Source organism: Balaenoptera ricei, chromosome 19 (genome assembly GCF_028023285.1).
Source record: "Balaenoptera ricei isolate mBalRic1 chromosome 19, mBalRic1.hap2, whole genome shotgun sequence".
NCBI lineage: Eukaryota > Metazoa > Chordata > Mammalia > Artiodactyla > Balaenopteridae > Balaenoptera > Balaenoptera ricei.
Genome location: NC_082657.1, coordinates 46,101,274 through 46,122,593, shown reverse-complemented (window position 1 = coordinate 46,122,593; position 21,320 = coordinate 46,101,274). Strand labels below are relative to the sequence as shown.

The window sequence follows — 21,320 nt, the reverse complement described above, 5'->3', positions numbered from 1 at the left end:
GAGGGAGACGCAAGAGGGAGGAGATATGGGGATATATGTATATGTATAACTGATTCACTTTGTTATACAGCAGAAACTAACACGCCATTGTAAAGCAATTATACTCCAATAAAGATGTTAAAAAAAAATTAATCAGGAGAGGGAAGAAGAGCCTCCTGTTGAAAACAGCACTTTGGATCTGATGTAGACAATACAATGCTTCTACCAAAAATTTCAGAGATCCAGATTTTGGGGCCTTCATGTTGATCTTTGCTACTGCCTCCTCTGGACTCCCTCAATACTTTCATGCAGTTTTATTGTAGTGCTTTTCATTATCTTATAATTATCTATGTGACCATCTCTACAATGTATTAGTGTCTTAAGAGAGGAATATGTGATTTACTTTTGTATCTCCCAAACCTAGCACAGAGCCTGGAATAGCTGGTGGCACTAGAGGTGTGTTTGTTAAATGAAGCAATGAATGGATGCAAGAGAATTAATAAACTATTAACACTGAAAAAAAAAGTATATAAGTCAGTGATCTTTAGTATATTACAAGGTTGTGCAATGACCACCACTATCTAATTCCACAATGTTTCATCATCTCCCCAAAGAAACCTCATATCCATTATCAGTCACTCCCCATTCCCCTTTCCTCCCATTCTCTGGGAACCACAAATCTGCCTTCTATCTCTATGGATTTGCCTATTCTGGACATTTCATACAAAATGCAGCCTTTTGTGTATGGCTCCTTTCATTTACCATATTTTGAACGTTCATCCACTTTGCACCATGAATCAGTACTGCATTCTCTTTTCTAAGTAATTTTTTCTTTTGGCTGTGTTGGGTCTTCATTGCTGCATGTGGGCTTTCTCTAGTTGCGGCAAGCGGGGGCTACTCTTCGTTGCATTGTGTGGGCTTCTCGTTGCAGTGGCTTCTCTTGTTGCGGAGCACAGGCTCTAGGCATGCAGGCTTCAGTAGTTGTGGCACGTGGGCTCAGTAGTTGTGGCTCATGGGCTCTAGAGCACAGGCTCAGTAGTTGTGGCTCACAGGCTTAGCTGCTCCATGGCATGTGGGATCTTCCCGGACCAGGGCTCAAACCCATGTCCCCTGCATTGGCAGGCGGATTCTTAACCACTGCGCCACCAGGAGAGTCCACTTCATTCTTTTTTATCACTAAATAATATTCTACTGCATAGATATCCCATATTTAATTTATCCATTCATCAGGTGGTAGATACTTAGGTTGCTTCTACTGTGAATGAAAAATATTGCCTGCCCTATCAGTAAACAAAGGATGTTGCAGTCATCAAGCCATCACATTACAGCCTCCCTGATGGTGAGCCCTGAGGAACATAGGATAGAAACAGGAAGCCCGCCATCTAGCAGTTAACTGCTGCAGCCACCCCAGCTGCAGCCACCCCTGACAGTGCACCCTGAGGAGACTCAGGATGAGAAAGCACAAGATGCTGGCCCCAGATAGTTGAGGTGCATATCAAGGGAATGATTTCAGTGAGCCCAGACTCTTGCATCTTCCTATACATAGAAAAGCACTAAATTCCATAACTTGACATATCTGGTTTTCTTTAATTAACAGTAATCTTTTGATGTTCCAACTACCTGCTCTTTGTTGCAAAAACTCCTATTTATCCTGGCTCTTCACTTACCTCTTCAGAGCAATCTCTCACAGTTATCTGAGATGCTGTGTCCCAGGCTTGGAGTCCTCAGAAAGTCCAGCAAATAAAACATAATTCTTAACTTTTAGGTTGTGCATTTTTTTCAGTCGACACTACTTTTTGGCTATTATGAATAATGCTACTATGAGTATTCACCTATAAGCTTTTGTGTGGATATATGTTTTCATTTCTCTTGGGTATATATCTAGGAGTGGAATTGGTGGATCATACAGTAACTGTCTTTAACCTTCTGAGAACTGCCAGACTGTTCTGCAGAAGAGCTGCGCCATTTTATGTTTCTACCAGCAGTGTATGAGGGTTCCATTGCTACACAGCCTCATAATTTGTATTATTTTAAAGTAAGTAATTTTAGGGCTTCCCTGGTGGTGCAGTGGTTAAGAATCTGCCTGCCAATGCAGGCGACACGGGTTCAAGCTCTGGTCCGGGAAGATCCCACATGCCGTGGAGCAACTAAGCCCGCGATCCACAACTACTGAGCCCACGTGCCACAGCTACTGAAACCTACGCGCCTAGAGCCAATGCTCCACAACAAGAGAAGCCACCGCAATGAGAAGCCCACGCACTGCAAGGAAGAGTAGCCCCCGCTCGCTGCAACGAAGACCCAACGCAGCCTAAAATAAATAAATAAAAAATTTAAAAATTAAAAAAAAGTGTATCCTTTAAAAAACAAAAAGTAATTTTAAAATGTAATTTATTGGCATCAGAAATGTAACAAATATCAAAAATTCTATACAGAAAGCTACATGTTTTCCTAATCCACAACCTCAGTAAACTGCGTAAATCCCAAGATTGTTCTGAGGGCTCTTTCCTGATACTCCTAAAATGATGCTGATGTCTCCAGTGCTGAACCAGCAGTGGGAAGGACAGACAGTGTGAAGTAACATACTTATTCCACTAATGGAAGATGAGTTTCAAAGATACACACATTGATTGTTTAAAAAATAATACTGTGCTCATTTGCTAAATGAGTAAAACCACACACACGTCAAATCAAGCAAACGAGATCAGCATATTATTAAGCTATAGGAAGAGTTCCTTTGTAGTGAAACCATTTCTCATAGACAGGCTTGGTTCTCCTATACCTTAGATCATCTGAAAACTCAGCCCTGTGCCTTGGAAACAGGAACAACTATTTTAGGATTAATTATTTTTCCCTGTGGCAAGAGCATAGTCTTCAGAGCTGGATAGACTTAAGATTCAAAATCATGGTATTGACACTTGGTATCTGTGTCACTTTGGGCCAGTTCCTTAACCTCTTTGAGCCTCAGTTCCCTCACCTGTAAGACAAGGATAAAAATTCCTAACTTGTAGAATTACTATGACTGGCACACAATAATAAGTGGTGACTTCTACAATACTTATTTCCATTTCTCTTATATGGCAATTATCCTGGGAAATCTTAGAAAGTGAAAATAACTAAACCTGAAGTAGTCAATTATCTTTTACTTGCAGGTAAAAGTACTAAATTGCTAAATATTCTAATGTAAATCTGAGTGTATCAATCTTCAATTGATAGAGGAAACCAGTGGACAGATATTTCAAAAATGAGCTCAGGGGCTTCCCTGGTGGCGCAGTGGTTGAGAGTCCGTCTGCCAATGCAGGCGACACGTGTTCAAGCCCTGGTCCAAGAAGATCCCGCATGCCGCGGAGCAACTAGGCCCGTGCACCACAGCTGCTGAGCCTGAGCTCTAGAGCCCGCGAGCCACAACTATTGAGCCTGCATGCCACAACTGCTGAGGCCCACGCGCCTAGAGCCCGTGCTCCGCAACAAGAGAAGCCACCGCAATGAGAGGCCCACGCACTGCAACGAAGAGTGGCCCCCGCTTGCCTCAGCTAGAGGAGGCCTGTGCGCAGCAACAAAGACCCAACACAGCCAAAAATAAAAATAAATAAAATAAATTTATTAAAAAAAAAAGAGCTCATGTAAAACACAAGTATTCTGGGCTTTAAAATACAATCTCTGACTTGGAGAAGGGGAGGAGGCATAATATATTTCACTTGGGCTGTAGTTAAGATAAGGTACAGTGGACTGGGAATCCCTGAGATATGGGTCTGGTCCCAGCTCCGCCACTCTCCCAACTTCTTTGGCTGTAGGCAAGTCAATTCTTCATTTATAAAAAAATTATATCTGCTTTTATTATATTTCAAGATTGTTGACAGAATCAAAGCTTTATAGATGATTAAGCATTATTCACTTTTAATAAATATTGATAATCATAATCATAATATGTTTTCTATCTTTAAAAGCACAACAATAGGAGCAAATTCTATCATTATTTGAAAAGTTCTAGAGTAACCAAGTGTACTGGAGAGGAGGGGGCAAGATTTGAAGGTCAACAACAAGGTTCAAATTACTTGCTATGTAATCTTGGAAAGGGGACTTAACCTATGTAAGTCTCAGAATTTTTAGCTATAGAAAGAGGATATCTCTCATCACACCTAAAAATTAACTCAAAATGGATCACAGACTTAAACGTTAAGAGCCAAAACAATAAAACTCTTGGAAAAAAACACAGAAGTAAATCTCCATTATCTTGGGTTAGGCAATGATTTCTTAGAAATGACACCAAAAGTGAAAGTAATAAGAGAGGAAACTGATAAGCTGGACTTCATCAAAAGTAAGAAGTTTAGGGGACTTCCCTGATGGCCCAGTGGGTGGGACTCCACGCTCCCAATGGCAGGGGCCTGGGTTCGATCTCTGGTCAGGGAGCTGGATCCCACATGCAGCCACAACTGAGAGCCTGCATGCCACAACTAAAGATCTCTCATGACGCAACTAAGACCAGGCGCAGCCAAATAAATAATAAATTTAAAAAAAAAAGAAAAAGAAAGTAAGAAGTTTAGTGCTTCAAATGACACCATTAGTAAGAGAAAAGACAACCCACTGAATGGCAGAAAATATCTCCAATCCGTATACTTGATAAAGTACATGTTTCCAGAATATATGAATTCTTACAACTAAATAATGAAAAGACAATCCAATTTAAAAATGGGCAAAGGAAAAAAATGGGCAAAGAATCTGAATAGACATCTTTCCAAAGAAGATAGAGAAATGCAAAATAAGCTCATGAAAAGATGCTCAGCCTCATCAGTCATTAGAGAAGTACAAATCAAAATCACAATGAGATACCACTTCACACTTACTAATATGGCTATAATAAAAGGACAGACAATAACAAGTATTGGTCAGGATGTAGAGAAATTGAAACTCTCATACATTGCTCGTGGGAAAGTAAAATGGTGCAGCCACTTTGGAAAACAGTTTGACAGTTCCTCAAAGGGTTAAACATAGAATTACTATATGACCCAGTAATTCCATTCCCTCATGTATACCCAGGAGCAATGAAAACATATGTCCACACAAAAACTTGTACGTGAATACTCATTACAGTGTCCCTCATAACAGCTTAAAAGTAAAAACAACTCAAATGTCCATCAACTGATGAATGGATAAACAAAATGTGGTTAATCAATAGTACAATGGAATATTATTCAGCCATAAAAAGGAATGAGGTCCTGATACATGCTACAACATGGATGAACCTCACAAATGTTATGCTAAGTGAAAAGAACCAGACAAAAAAGTCCACACATTCTATATTATGAAAAGTCCAGAATAGGCAAATCCATAGAGACAAAAAGTAGATTAGTGGTTCCCAGGGGCAAGGGGGAGTGAGGAATGGGAACTGACTGATAATGGATATAAGGTTTCTTTTTGAGATAAAAAGTTCTAAAATTAGATAGTGGTGATGGTTGCACAAATCTCTAAATGTACCAGAAACCACTGAATTGCACATTCTAAATGGGTGAATTTCAGGTGTGTAAATTAAATCTCAAATAAGAAGTTTAAAAAATGGCGATAATGTCTATTTCCCAGAACTACTTCAAGAATTTACTGAGCTAGCATATATGAGAGACATTCGCTAAATGCTCATTTGTTAATTAGGTGGTACAAGGTCTGGACACAAAAGAAATCTTCCCATTTCAAGGACATAAATGGAGATGATAAACTTCACAGGACTACATTCCAAATTTCAATGCCCAATCCAATTAGATGGTCCTTCAGGGGATAGAATTATTTTCAGTTAATGGTTGCCCAACTTAGTTTATTTGAAGTAGAAATCTGAGAATGGATAGGGAGTTCAGTCTCTGACAAGTTAAGACTTGTAACCCTGCTCAGTTTGAAACTCTGTAAAAACAATTTCACCTTGTATCTACTTTCCTCCCTTCCAGGCCTTTTGCCTTCCCTCCCCTTGGCTCTTTTGCCAGAAATGAAAACTCTTCTGGGAAAGGAAAAGGGTAGAAGAGTTAGTGCAATTTGTTCAAGCATGTCAAGATGTCTAGATTCTCTTCACTACACACACTGGCATACTTTCCCCTCCCATGCTTGGCTCAGAGCTTAGGGTTTCTTTTCTTTTTGCCACAAGCCTAGTAGTTTCGTCCAAAGATTCTTTTGACACCGATGGGGATCACTTGGATCCCCGAAATGCAGCTATCACTGGTGTTGCTTTCAAAATGTTCTTTAAATAATTAAAAGTGACTGTGAGGACACACAAGCAGATGCACACTAAGATAAATAACTTGGCTATAATATCTTATTTGAAGATCATGTATTTATTTATCACATTCATTACTGAACATCTATTTTAAGACTGAAATGTGAAAAATGCCCCAAACGTCAAATATACATTATGGGACTCTTTTTTTTTTAATTTTTTAATTAATTTATTAATTTATTAATTTATTTTTGGCTGCATTGGGTCTTCGTTGCTGCACATGGGCTTTCTATAGTTGCGACAAGCAGGGGCTACTCTTCGTTGTGGTGCGCGGGTTTCTCATTGTGGTTGCTTCTCTTGTTGCGGAGCACAGGCTCTAGAGCGCGGGGGCTTCAGTAGTTGTGGCACGCGGGCTCAGTAGTTGTGGCACGTGGGCTCAGTAGTTGTGGCATGTGGGCTCAGTAGTTGTGGCTCGTGGGCTCTAGAGACCAGGCTCAGCAGTTGTGGCGCACGGGCTTAGTTGCTCCACAGCATATGGGATCTTCCTGGACCAGGGCTCAAACCCGTGTCTCCTGCACTGGCAGGCAGATTCTTAACCACTGCGCCACCAGGGAAGTCCCCATTATGGGACTCTTAAGGACATATCTTAAATCCTATTTTGGAGAAGAGAAAGACTGCCACTTTTTATCTTATACACTTTCTTGCCATTTAAATGTTTTTAAAACAATAAGAATGTATTAACTTGTATGATGATAAAACAATGAGAAAAAGAGTATACAAGAAGTCTAAAAAGGAGAGACACTTAAAGGACACAGTCTAAGATTAAGTGTTCTATTTATAAACTCTGGATTGTAACTGGAACTCAGCAACTTGTATAAAATTCTCTGCCGGAAGAAGCTGCTATTGAGTGTCTGGGAGCAGCTGCTATGAGAACTAAATCAACCATCACTTTCTCAGTAGGACTAAAAAGAGATGCAGTATTTCATAAAATTAAATTTTAACTCACAGGGAATTTAGTTCTCAGATTGTTGTGATGTACAGATAATACGTACATCAGACATTCCTGTATCAGGCATCAATAAATATCTGTTGAATGAATGAACTTATTTAATTCCCCTCTGCTCTGTGCCTTGACTGCAAACAAAGTTGGTGAGAAATTACAAAAGAGATCCAAAATAACAAATAAAGCAAGCAAAGGATACCTTGTAGCTTTTACATGGAAACATTCAGTCAGCCTAGAAGAGTAAGACTTTATACACACACTTACTCATACTCCCCAAAACTAATGCTACTCAAACCACAGCCAAGCCCCCTTGTACTACAGGACATTTACACATGGGCTGGTCTTGTCTGACTGTCTGACTGGACATCCAGAATGGCTTGGCTCTGGAGTTTTATGCCTGGGCAAATGAAATTGGCAATGCAGGTGGGAAAATTCAGCTCTTTCCTTTCTTAATGGGAAATTCACCTAAGGCCTTGGCCTTTAAGTGCATGTTACAAACACCAAAAACATCAATTAATTCAAACTCGTCTGCCATGGGGAGCAGAGAACAGAAATTAGACCTCTACCTCCCATGTTCTTCATCCCCAAATTAGCTACTAACTGATTAGCACACCAATTAAAAGTGGTAAAAACAAACACAAAACCAACAGTTGTGATTTTTATAGCAGACCCTAGAGGCTAATGAGCTCAGTGGGTTAATCAGCTAAAAGACTTATTCCAAACAGCAATGTTGCTGTATGAGAATGACACACCACCGCTTCCTGAAAATCTTGTGCAAAAAAAAAATTAAAAAATCAATGAGAAACATCTCCTTGACAGTATTACAGTCTCCTGGAAAAAAGTACAGGATGACTTGTTTTCTGACTTATTATCAGCACTTTAGGTTCTTGCCTCATTGATTTATTTGATTTCCATAAGTGCCACTCATTGTCATGTGGCTTCCTGAGCCCCATCGAGCCCTTAGGCTTATCTCAATTCTTGGTCTCTGTGACCTCTCAGCTGCCAGTAATCACTTTCTCTCTCGACATGCTCCACTCTTCTGCTCTGGCCTGGCTGTCCTTTTATCTCTGTGACTGGTTATTTTGTCTCCTTTGAAGAATGTCTTCGTGTTTTTTAACTAAGTCATGAAACTCACTGTGAAAGTGTTTTGTACTATATAGTAGGTGCACGATAAATGTTTGTTGAGTAAAGAATGAATTCCAAGGCTCAGGCCTTCATTGCTGTACACCTTCCCCTCTGAACTCTCTCTTAAGTTTCAACTTCCAGGTCTGCATAGAGGATACCCAAACTACACCAAGAAATAAGTAGCCAGTAAGGAGCTGCATGTGCCTTTGTGCTCACAGAGAACCTTGGCTGAAGGACTGCATTACTGGCTTCAATTCTTCACCCCTCCCTGCATCCACGTCCTTTGCTCCGTGACTTGGCAGTTTGTCCCACTAAAGGGACAGAGCATATTTCTCCATCCCTTGACTTTTGGGTTGGGCCACATGACTTGCTTTAGCCATCAGAATGAGGCAGAAGCGATAGGTTGTCAGTTCCAAGCTTAGGCCCGAAGAGGCCTCTCGAGTTTATTCTTGCTCTCATACACTTCCGCCATCACCACACGAATGCGCCCTGGGAGGCCCTGGACCAGGGACGATCAGGAACAGGTGCAGCAGAGCTACTGCAGCCCACCGACCTGCAGGGAGCGGCAGGGCTGCCCAGCCCAGACCAGGTCAGCTGAACCCCATTTGTCTACAGATTCATGAGTGATAATATATGATAATAAATAAATAAGACTGGGTGTTGCAGTAATCTATCATGTAGCAGGAACTACCTGACAGAATCGACCTACTCAAGCTTTAGCTCTGAGAAGTTACACATATCACCACATTATTACCTAGCAATCTAACAACAGAAATAGTAGTGATATGATGATGATGATAACATTAAAACCATAATAGCTAACATATCGAACACTTAATATGTACTAAGCACTTTCAAGATATTAACTCATGTAATGTTAGCCCCCTTTATAAACTTTTAATGATAGAATAGTTTTAGATTTATGGATTTATTGAGAAGATGCACAGAAGGTTCCCATATACTGCATACCCAGTTGCCCCTATTATTAAGTTTTACATTAGCATGGTACATTATCACAATTAATGAACTAATACTGACATTTCATTATCAACTAAAGTCCATAATTTACTCAGATTCTCTTAGTTTTTCCCTAGTGTCCTTTTTCTGTTCCAGGATCCTATCTACCATATTATATTTAATCTCCTTAATCTCTGACAGTTTTATCCCTCTCCTCCTCATTAGATTTTTTTTTAACATCTTTATTGGAGTATAATTACTTTACATTATTGTGTTAGTTTCTGCTTTATAACAAAGTGAATCAGCTATACATATACATATATCCCCATAACCCGTCCCTCTTGTGTCTCCTTCCCACCCTCCCTATCCCACCCCTCTAGGTGGTAACAAAGCATGAGCTGATCTCCCTGTGCTATGCAGCAGCTTCCCACTAGCTATCTGTTTTACATTTGGTAGTGTATATATGTCAATGCCACGCTCTCACTTTGTCCCAGCTTATCCTCATTAAATTTTATTTTATTATTTTTTTGGTGATAGCTTTATTGAGATACAATTCACATACCATAAAATTCACCAATTTAAAATATACAATTCAATGGTTCCTAGCATACTGACAGAGCTGTACAAACATCACCACAATCAATTTTAGAATGTTTTCATCGCCCCACAAGGAAACCCCGTACCCTTTAGCTATCACCTCCCAAACCTTTCCCCTTTCTCCCTAGCCCTAGACAACTACTCATCTACTTTCTGTCTCCATAAATTTACCTATTCTGGACATTTCATATAAAGAAACCATACAATATGTGGTTTTTTTTGTGACTGGCTTCTTTCACCTATAATGTTTTCAAGGTTAATCCATGCTGTAACATGTCTCAGTACTTCATTATTACTTTTGGCTGAATAATATTCCATTGTATGTATATACCACATTTTGTCTATCCATTCATCAAATGGTGGACATTTGGATTGTTTCCACCTTTTGGCTATTATGAACATTCATGTACAAGTTTCTGTGTGGAATGTGTTTTCATTTCTCATGGGTGAATACTTAGAATTGCTGGGTCAAGTGACAACTCTACATTTATCTTTTCAAGGAACTCCCAGATCGTTTTCTAAAGCAGCTGTACCATTTTACATTCCTATTTAGCTCCCTTTTTACAGGTAAGAACTTGAAGCCCAGAGAGATTAAGTAATTTGCCAAAGTTCACACAGCTGAGAAGCAGGGGAAGGGGCGGCGCATCCCGGTGATCCACCTCCCGCCCCTGAGGCCTATACGACACTGATGGAGCCAAGAGAGACTGTGACTTAATTCTGCCTTCTCACCGTGTCTGCTTCTTACCCTTTTGGGAAGGGTGCCTGCTTCTTACCCCTTTCCATGAGGCCTCTCTCTGAGAGGAGAAATCCTCTGAGGACTTGAAATCCACAAATTAATGGAGATGAGAACAACAAAGAATCACAAAAGAGAAATAAAATTATTGCAAAAAATGTTTTGATGACGAAATATTATATATTCTGAGATTCTTTTAGCTTAAAGACAGAGCAGGGCTTCCCTGGTGGCGCAGTGGTTAGGAGTCCGCCTGCCAATGCAGGGGACACGGGTTCAAGCCCTGGTCTGGGAAGATCCCACGTGTCGCGGAGCAGCTGAGCCCGTGTGCCACAACTACTGAGCCCTCACGCCTAGAGCCCGTGCTCCCAACAGGAGAGGCCACCACAATGAGAGGCCCGTGCACTGCAATGAAGAGTGGCCCCTGCTCACTTCAACTAGAGAGGGCCCGTGTGCAGCAATGAAGACCCAACACAGCCAAAAATAAATAAATAAATAAATAAATAAAAAGACAGAACAAAGGTGCACAGTGACAGTAGTCAGGTTCCTAAAAGGCCAACATAATGAGAGCTCATGTGTGAGCCATTCTTTACCTCCCTGAATTAGAGGAAATGGGATTTAATCTATAGAATGATAAGTAAACATAAATAAAGGCTTCCTTATCATTATGAGATACCGAAACTCTCTAGGACCCCTTTAGGAACTCTCTAGGAATATTATCATCATGACTGAAATCAAGTCCTAGCTAGGAGACAGGAAGAGGGACAAAATGTCCAACAGTCTGTGGCTCTAGGAATTTAGAGATTTTGTGCAAACATACATGATATAATCTTTGGTCCACAAACTCAAAGTCCTTTAACCAGGACTAACTTACCCTGAATAGCAGACAGATATATAAAGGTGTCTTCATGCTCCAAGTTCTCCAAGAATATCTGGAACCACAGAACACAGTAGTGATATGATTCACAAACAGCAAGCAAGATTTAAGAGACCTTTAGAGCAGCCTCAAAAAGATAAATGCTTTTCTTCCTCTTTGTTATAGCAAGATATCGGTCTGACTTTAGAATCTTGTGGGGAAAACAGTATATACGTTCGAAGTCCCATTGTTACAACAGCTAAAAGAGGGTAGCGATTATAGGGGAGATACTTCTTGAAGTTGTTGAGTATACACCAAGAATAGGCATGGAAGCCAAAATCTGGAAGAACAATCCTCAACATTTTTTCCACTACAGCCCAAAGTAGATAGCCCATTCTTAGATATGACATGACAGACTACAGGCCCTGACACACAGAGGCCAGGTTTGGGGTTATGTAAAATTAATGGAACACCTGCTATAATTTGATCCTTTTCTCTTGCACTCAGAAAGCGTATGGAAATGCAAGTGCCAAGACGGAGATGTTATTATTGGGATAACCTTGAATCTGTTCTATTTTAAAAAATCTTTTGCAAATTTCAGCACTTCAACTGACATCAGTAACAAATTACTCTCAACACATCTCATAATTTAGGAACCCACCAGGGCACGTCAACCGCAGTGGGTACTGCTTATCTAGAAGATATGACAGTTGACATGTTAGGCTTAGGCCCTAACACAAGGGCCAGAGGAAGACAGTGGCCATATGCCCATGTCCCTCCTGTTTGGTATCTAGAAGACGGGGGGTGTCTTTCCATATAAGGTGATGTGTCCTTTACAGGAACAGTAATTCTTGATATCAACTTGATACTGCTGGTCTCCACATCTGTGGCATGTTAGGGAGAGCCCAAGATTAGTTAAGTTGGGAAAATGGCCAGGTTGGAAGGGGTGGAAATCATGTATGGAGTAAGAGAAGCTTAATCCAGGGTAGTAGCCATGGGAATGAAGAGGAACAGATAGATTTGAAAGACTTCTTGAAAAAAGAATTGACAGGACTTGATGACCAATTATGTATAGCAGATGAAAGTTAAGTTACCTAAAGAAAACTCCAAAGGTGTTCATAGCATTAACCATCTAAATAGGTGTGTGAAGGCATATTTTTAATGATTACTCAAAGGAGATATGTAATTTGAGGTTTTCAGCAACATTTCAATGACAGCAAATCCTTGGCACATTTCTGTGCCTCAGTTTTCTCATCTATAAAATGAGGATAATGTTAATATTTTGGTCATTGCCAGGATTAGAGATAATGTCTGAAAGGCATAGGGCCTGGCTCAATAAACAGAAGTTATCATTACACTACTGGTTCTAATACTTTAGTGACTAAAAATAAATGTTTTCAATCAGAATTATAATTCTTAGTCTAATGGCTAGAGTATATGGAAAAGATAATAGTAATATAATAATAATAATACTAAACCTTTATTGGGTGCTCATTATGTGCCTGCCACTATAATTCGTGCTTTACATGGATTATTTTATTTACGTATTTATTTGTTTAGGCTGTGCGGTGCGGCTTGCAGGATCTTAGTTCCCTGATCAGAGACTGAACTCGGGGCCCTGGCAGTGAAAGCGCCAAGTCCTAACCACTGGATGCCAGGGAATCCCCAAATTATTTTATTTTAAATCTTTCAACATAAAGTGCGTCCAGTTACAACTATCCTCACTTTACAGATGTAAAAATTGAGGCTCAGAAAGTTTAAGTGACTTTGTCCAAGAAAATGATCTGTAATTTGATCAGTCGTCTCTAGACCCTTGGCTCTTAATCTCTAACCCATACTGAAGTCAGGACAATTTCCACAAAAGGGAAAAGATCCCCAACTAAGCATATACAGTCTCCCACATAAATCTACGATATCAAGAACAGCCTTTTCACTGTGATGGAGGCAAAGTGGGGAGGGGACCCAGTTCTGTCCAAAGCCCCTCTGAAAGGGGCCCAGAAAAAACAGGTGGCTTATCTTGGCTGGTCACAGTGTTGAAAGTGGCCTTATCTACCAGAAAAGGAATTTGCTCTGGGAATTTGCTCAGGGTCTTCTTTCATTGGCTCAAACGTTACTAGTTTGTGAAGCCATGTCAAGATCTACTTCCTCCAGATTTCAACTCTCTCCTTCTCCTGACTGTCCACAGGGTTTCTTGGCTGTAAAAGTTCTGACACCCTGCTCGTGTTCAACTGAGTCTCATGTGTATCTAAGTCTTTCCTGTGTCTGAGTCTTGCCTCCATAGAACAATCACAATTTCTCCAAGGGTGGCCTAGGACAGTGCTTGATACAAGTCAAGGCTCCTGGAAAGTGGTCTCACCGTGTGTGTGTGTGTGTGTGTGTGTGTGTGCGCGCGCGCGTATGCGTGTGTGTGGTGTTCTACTCACCTTGAGAAGCTTCTCCTGCATCTCAAGGGCTTTTGGTTCTCTCTGCTCTATCCAGCGAGAAAGAGTTCTCAGGGCAGCAGCCCGTGTTGGAATTTGAGGATCATAAGCTGATAAAAGAGCTTCCTGGAGCTGTTCTGTGGTTATGCTTCCTGATTTCTGGTTTGTAGTGATGCTGGGCTCACGGACTTCCTGAGGAACGAGTGGAGCATTAGGTGTCAGGCTTGTTTGGTTGGATGTGCAATGGCTTCGCTGTTGTTCAAGGTGGTTATAAGACACATTGCTGTATCTTTCATAACTGGCTTGTTGCTGCTCTTCCCTTTTCCCTTCTGGATCCTTTTTGTTCAGGGTACTCTGGGCAGCCACACTGACAGCCTCAGTAGAAAAGGCTCCGTGGGTAGAGATGGTGATGCGGAGATCAACGGCGAGTTCCTGGATGACAGGGTCAGGGTATGTGTTGGAGACCTTCTCCAACAGAGGCAGCAATTGCTTCAGAATGGCAAATTCACTTGACTTCAACTACAAAATGAAATGAAAAATGCCAAATCCAAATTAACATAGCGGATGTTAAAATGACCTGAGCACAAGGCAACAGATCCTGAGAAAAAGGGGTAGGAACGAAACCTTGTTCCTGGTGTAATCAGCATATAGCCTGAGTCTGGTACTCTAATACTATGGTTGAATAATTACAGCTAACATTTATTGAATACTTACCTTGTGCAGGTACTTTTCTAAGTTAAAAAACATATATCAGTAATGCAAATTATTACTCTTTTCTTCCCTCCCCACTCCCCCACATATTATTAGTCTTAATTTTTACAATCTGATGGGCAAAACATGGCTGATTATTTTAATTTGCATTAACCAGACTAACAGTGCTGTTAAGCATTCTTCCATGTTTATTAACTGTCTGCATTTCTTCTTCTGTGAATAGCCTCTTTTCATCCTTTGTACCCACTTACATCTTAGACTGTTTGTCTCTTACAGCTATTCTTACCATAACATATTTTAATACCCAGTCGTATGGTGAAATTCTTTTATATTTTGATTTTTATTGTATTACTGTATTTTTTAATTTCATGTCCCTTTTGCCATAAAAAGATGAGTCCATATTAGCAAAGTACTTAGTGCCTGATACACAGTAAGTGCTATGTGTATGTTTTAAAAATAAATACAATAAACAAAAAATACACATACATATTCATGGCCCTATGATCTAGTTACTATTATTATTTATATTTTAAATGGGGGGAGGAACTTCCGTGGTGGCGCAGTGGTTAAGAATCTGCCTGCCAATGCAGGGGACATGGGTTCAATTCCTGGTCCAGGAAGATCCCACATGCCGCGGAGCAACTAAGCCCATGCTCCACAACTACTAAGCCTCCGCTCTAGAGCCCGCGAGCCACAACTGCTGAGCTCACATGCCACAACTACTGAAGCCCACGTGCCTAGAGCCCGTGCTCTGCAACGAGAAGCTACTGCCATGAGAAGCCCGTGCACTGCAACGAAGAGTAGACCCTGCTCTCTGCAACTAGAGAAAGCCCACGCGCAGCAACAAAGACCCAACGCAGGAGAGAGAGAGGGAGAAAGGGATGGGTAAACAGGGGAGAAACTGAGGCACAGAACAGTTAGGTAACATGTCTAAGGTCACACAACTAGAAGATGGTAAGATGTGAACTCAACAAGTCTGGCTCCTGCAGGGGGGATGCATTCAATTCCTGGTCCGGGAACGAAGATCCACATGCTACACAGTGCAGCCAAAAAATAAAAAATAAATTTAAAAAGCATAAAAATATATATACTTGGGAATTCCCTGGCAGTCCATAGGACTCTGAACTTCCATTGCCATGGGCCCAGGTTCAATCCCTGCCCGGGGAACTAAGATCTTGCAAGCCGCATAGTGCAGCCAAAAAAAAAATAGCAAACAAGTCTGGCTCTAGAGTCCACACTCTTACCTAAACCTTACAACAGTCTCACTTGAATGAATAAAGCTCTTCTTATAAAGTGGCTGGTTAGCATACAAGGGCATCGTAGGTCTGGAAGGGACTGGGATGGTAACTGGCAGAAGGGAATTTCTCCTAGAAAACGGGAGTGAAAACTACGTAAGATCTTATTCTCTCCAGAAGCTTTGTTCTAATCATGCCTTACTAGGAAAGGTGCACGAGAGGTCAGTGAAGAAACAAGAATCAGTGGTGATCCTTTTCTGTTTGAGAATACTGGAAAAACTGTCATATTAAGCTTCATGAAGCCCTGATCATTTGAAAACCTTGCATGTCTTAAATCCTTTTTAGAACAAGGCAGGGTATTTATTACTTACTCATTCATGCACTTCATTATCCAACCAACCAATCAATTAACCAACTGTTTTCATAGGACCTATATAATATTCTCATGTTATACTTCCACAGAATTGTTACTGTTCATTCTCTCTATCACTTTCCTCCCAAGTAAATGAAAACTTGAGGTATATGTCAGGTTTGTACCTGTAGAATTTCACCATAAAAATATGTCACCTAAGAAAAGGGTCAATTTTATCAAGAATCTATGTGGAACTGGAAAAGACATTTTAGAATAATTATGCAAGTGTTATCATTACGCTAGACTTCGTTCAATGCCTCTGTAGTATCATGGACCTTTGTTTTTTCTTTAAGCATCTGAAATGGGAATATCTACTTATATCTACAGTGTATGTAAAAAATATGCACTTTCTTAATGTACATATGTATATAAAAGTGTATGTATAAAAGTATCTTCTTTTTCATTTCCTATTTTTTTCTTTCATAATTGAGATTTTATTGGTTGTTTTGAGGATCAGTACACAGACATTTCAATTTGTACACAGTTCTCAACATACATACCAAAAATCTAAACAATCATGTAGTTGTGATTCTTTTCTGAACAGTTATTCCAGTGACTTTCCAGCTTAAAATTTGGATGCAAATTTTCCTTCACAGGATATCAAGTACCAATATCTTCAAATATTGATATGCTGTTACATCATAAGTCCCACTAATTCACAATTTAATATCATATACACTACATACTCAAATTGTCAATCATTCACAGCACATTAACAGTTACTAGAAGAACTGGACTACCACGACCAAAGATGTTAACAGAGTGCACAAAATTCTGCCGAGGAGAGCCAAGATCAAGGGGTGAATGGTTTGCTTTAGGAAACAATTCTACCAAAAACAACATGGGAAGAGAAGTAATTTAAAGTGTTTAAGACATTAAATGCAAAACTGACTCTAAACTGCCATTTAGTATGCTTTGTATTATAGGATAGAAAAGCTACCCTCCATCTGTGGAATGTTAAGCTGACACCCAAGACAATCAAAGCCTCCCATATTCAATATCCCACTATTTTCTGGTTGTACCAAAAAATAAACAACCAGCAAATGATCTCACCTCTGAAAGAAAAGCATTTACACTTAAAAAATGGGATGAGGTGGGATTCCCTCCTTTTTATAAATGTTTCTAGAGCTACTAAAAAACTTGCATTTACAAAATAGTTGATAAAAATATTCCTCTGGATTGTACAAGAAGGGAGACAGGGACCACTGACAGGACCAGGTGTCTGATCTTAATCAGACGGCCTCTTTCTCTCCTGCTTCATCAGAAGCTGGGCTCTCCTCGTTTTTAGTTTCTTCATTTTCTGCACGTAAGTCTTCTTTAGTCTCTTGGTCAGCCACTTCAGCCTGTTTTCCCTTTGCTCCCCTTTTCCCTTTTGTTTGCACTTTTTTGTCTGAAGATTTATCCTTTCCTGCCGCCTTTTTTGGCTTCATTTCCACTTTTGCAGGAGTCGGTTTAGCTGACAACCTCGCCAATCTCCTCTTGGGCTCCTCCTTCGCCGCCCCCTCGGCAGAGCTGACCTTCCTCTTGGGCATCGTGACGGCGGGGCGGGCGCGTGCCGGGTACATGCCGGGTGCCTGCGGGCTGCGGCGCGCCTGAGAGCCTTCGCGAAGCTGGGCTGCCTGGCCGCTGCCGCTCCTCCCGCCGCCCCTTCTTTTTCATTTCTGTTACAACAATTTCTTCTTAAAAAGATACAAATAGACCAATGGCACAGAATAGACAGCCCAGAGATAGACCTACACAAATATAGTCAACTAATTTTTTTTTTTGAAGGATCTCAAAGATTATTTAGTCTGACCTCAGGACTTCCCTGGTGGTGCAGTGGTTAAGACTCTGCGCTCCCAACGCAGGGGGCCCAGGTTCCATCCCTGGTCCAGGAACTAGATCCCACATGCATGCTGCAACTAAGAGTTGCATGCCACAACTAAGGAGCCCACCTGCCACAACTAAGGAGCCTGTGAGCCACAACTAAGGAGCCCAACTCCTGCAACTAAGGAGCCTGCCTGCTGCAACTAAGATCCAGTGCAACCAAATAAATAAATAAATAAATAAAACCTAAAAAAAAAAAAAAAAAAAAGGTTATTTAGTCTGACCTCACCATTTACAGGCAACCCAGAAAGGGAAACTGTTTAGCTCCAGAAACTGAGAAATGGCAGAGCTGGGCATGACCTCCTGACTCTCATTCCACTGCTCTTTCTCCGACATAGCTAATTTTCCTGATCTCAGACAAGGATGACATTTCTTAGCTAGAGTCTGTTGATGGTTGTTAGAGCAACCGGTGGACAAAGTTAATTATCCAAGGAAATATTCTTTATAGCAGGCTTTATTCTCCTCTCAGCAAATATTGTGCCCAAATGAGTGCTTTCAAGTTGATGGCCCTTGGCACCCTCTTGCCTTCTAATAATTGCCTTATAAATTAATTCCTTATAAATTGCCTTTTGATGCACTGAGTGCCTGGGTAGACGCCGAGCACTGTGCAGAACTTTGCAACAATGAGACGCAATGCCTAAAACTGCAAAGAAGGATGCTTTGGACTGGTCCCCAGGGGACCTGGATTCCAACTCCCTGATCCTGCCACTAACTCCCTGTGGCACCTTGACAGGGTATTTCCATCCTCTGAACCTCAGTTTTCAAATCTGCAAAATAAGGCTGAACTCCTTCCCAATTTCGGTTCTGTGAGATGAACTGGGATTCTGGAATGCCCACCTGACAAGAACAGGAAGTTGCACCCAGATTTATTTTCTTAACTCAGATGTCACTCATAACTCAGACAGTCAACTGATCTTTGACAAAGGAGCAAAGGCAATACAATGGAGAAAAGACCAACTTTTCAGCAAATGGTGCTGGAACAACTGGACATTCACATGCAAAAAAAATGAATCTAGACACAGACCTTACACTATCACAAAAATTGACTCAAAATGGATCATAGACCTAAATGTAAAATGCAAGACTATAAAATTCCTACAAGATAACATAAGACAGAAAATTTAGATGACCTCAGGTATGGTGATGGCTTTTTTAGGTGAAATACCAAAAAAGTCCATGAAAGAAATAATTGATAAGCTGGACTTCATTAAAATTAAAAACTTCTGCTCTGCAAAAGACAATGTCAAGAGAAAGAGATGACAAGCCACAGACTAGGAGAAAGTATCTGCAAAAGACACGTTTGATTACGGACAATTATATAAAATATACAAAGAATTCTTGGGACTTCCCTGGTAGCACAGCGGTTAAGAATCCACCTGCCAATGCTGGGGACACAGGTTCGATCCCCAGTCTGGGAAGATCCCACATGCCGCAGAGCAACTGAGCCCGTGCGCCACAACTACTGAGCCTGAGCTCTAGAGCCCACGAGCCACAACTATTGAGCCCACGTGACACAACTACTGAAGCCTGCACGCCTGGAGCCCATGCTCTGCAACAAGAGAAGCCCCTGCAATGAGAAGCCCACACACTGCAACAAACAGTAGCCCCCGCTCGCCGCATCTAGAAAAGATCAGTGGTTCCCAGAGGTTAGGGGGAGGGAGGGATGAATAGGCAGAGGATTTTGAGGTTAGTGCAACTATTAGGTACAGCACTATAATGGTTGATACCTGTCATTATACATTTGTCAAAACCCATAGTGCACAGCACCAAGAGTGAACCCTAATGTAAACCACAGACTGTGGGTGATGATGATGTGTCAATGTAGGTTCATTGATTCTACAAATGTACCACTCTGGGGCTGGATGTTGACAGTGGGAGAGGCTGTGCGTGTGTGGGGGCAGGGAGTGTATAAGAAATCTCTGTACCTCTTGCTTCATTTTGCAGTGCACCTAAAACTGCTCTAAAATATAAAGTCTATTTTTAAAAAAACCCAACCATCTTTTCTCCCTGTTTTCAAACTTCTTAGTCATTGTGGGATTCACCTTATTCAACTAGGTAACTTCTCTAATCACCATGGGCAGGTAGGTGGATTCTAATAGTTTCTAAGGCAATGAAAGTTATGTATTCCTTCAGCTTCATAAGCCTACAGATTTCCCACTGTAAGAATAATCAGGGAAATCTAAGACTACAGGTGCCAACTATTTGCTTATAAATGTTCAAAAAAAATTTCTGAGGTATAAAGTAATATTCACTTAACTGGCAGATGACAAAACTGAAGCACTAAGTATTAATTATTTTTCAACGGTCACCAAGGACCACTATCAAAATTGAGAAGTGACCATAAAGCCCTCATTGCTCCTCCTGTCACTGCTTGTCAGCACAGATCTCACATCCAGACCTCAGAATTCTGTGTAAAAGCCCCGAGGCCTGAAGGAGCAACCCACAAGTGAGTGACAGATTCCTTTATCTGGCTGCCTCGCTCCCAGAGTTTCTGGAATGCTTCAGGAACAGAATGAGCAGTGTTATGTCAGCTCACATCCGTGATTTCTTTCAGGGTGTCAGGAGTGGAACAGTTAGATGGTGAGTTGTTATAAATTTCTGCAAGTTCTCAAATTTAAAAACTGGGAGTTGGGGCTTCCCTGGTGGCGCAGTGGTTGAGAATCCGCCTGCCGATGCAGGGGACACAGGTTTGAGCCCTGGTCTGGGAAGATCCCACATGCTGCGGAGCAACTAAGCCCACGAGCCACAACTACTGAGCCCGCGTGCCACAGCTACTAAAGCCCGAGCACCTACAGCCCACGCTCTGCGACAAGAGGAGCCACCACAATGAGAAGCCCGCGCACTGCAACAAAGAGTAGCCCGCCCTCGCCGCAACTAGAGAAAGCCTGTGCTCAGCAACAAAGACCCAACGCAGCCAAAAATAAATAAATTAAAAAAAACAAAAACAAAAACAAAAAAAACTGGGAGTTGGACCAGCTGGGTGGTGGGAGAGAGTGTGTCTTCGCAGGGAAGCAGAGGAGAACTCGGGTGACAGCCAGAGGAGGGCATGTGTACACTGAAAAAGCCCCACATGAGACTTTACAAAGCTTCCCTGCGGGGGCATACACACCCTCATTCTGCCATACCCTGCTGCAGTGAGAATCACTATTTTGGAAGAATCCAAGAGTCTCTTCCAGCAATAAAATGCTGACCTAAAAATTCCTAATTCTGAAAAACATTTACATTTATTTTGTGTT

The 21,320-nt window shown here is 41.2% G+C and overlaps 2 protein-coding genes across 3 annotated transcripts in view; both read right to left on the bottom strand.

Moving 5' to 3' along the window:
- Nucleotides 1-21,320, bottom strand: part of TANGO6 (transport and golgi organization 6 homolog) — a 179,419-nt gene that overhangs the window by 93,842 nt on the left and 64,257 nt on the right. The window contains exons 13-14 of one of the 2 annotated variants that reach the window (XM_059905483.1): nt 13,864-14,379; nt 11,459-11,516 (exon numbers count right to left, since the gene is read on the bottom strand). In XM_059905483.1, coding sequence (XP_059761466.1) covers nt 11,459-11,516; nt 13,864-14,379 — 574 coding nt within the window. The remainder of the gene's footprint in view (nt 1-11,458; nt 11,517-13,863; nt 14,380-21,320) is intronic. The other variant, XM_059905484.1, reaches the window with a different exon arrangement.
- LOC132353479 (non-histone chromosomal protein HMG-14-like) lies at nt 17,399-17,867 on the bottom strand. Its single transcript, XM_059904699.1, has one exon. It carries the CDS (start codon nt 17,781-17,783, stop codon nt 17,451-17,453), a length of 333 nt encoding a protein of 110 aa, XP_059760682.1. The 5' UTR covers nt 17,784-17,867; the 3' UTR covers nt 17,399-17,450.

What these genes read in the sequence shown, in the direction of transcription:
- LOC132353479 (XM_059904699.1), bottom strand. Translation starts at nt 17,783, where the DNA reads ATGTACCCGGCACGCGCCCGCCCCGCCGTCACGATGCCCAAGAGGAAG.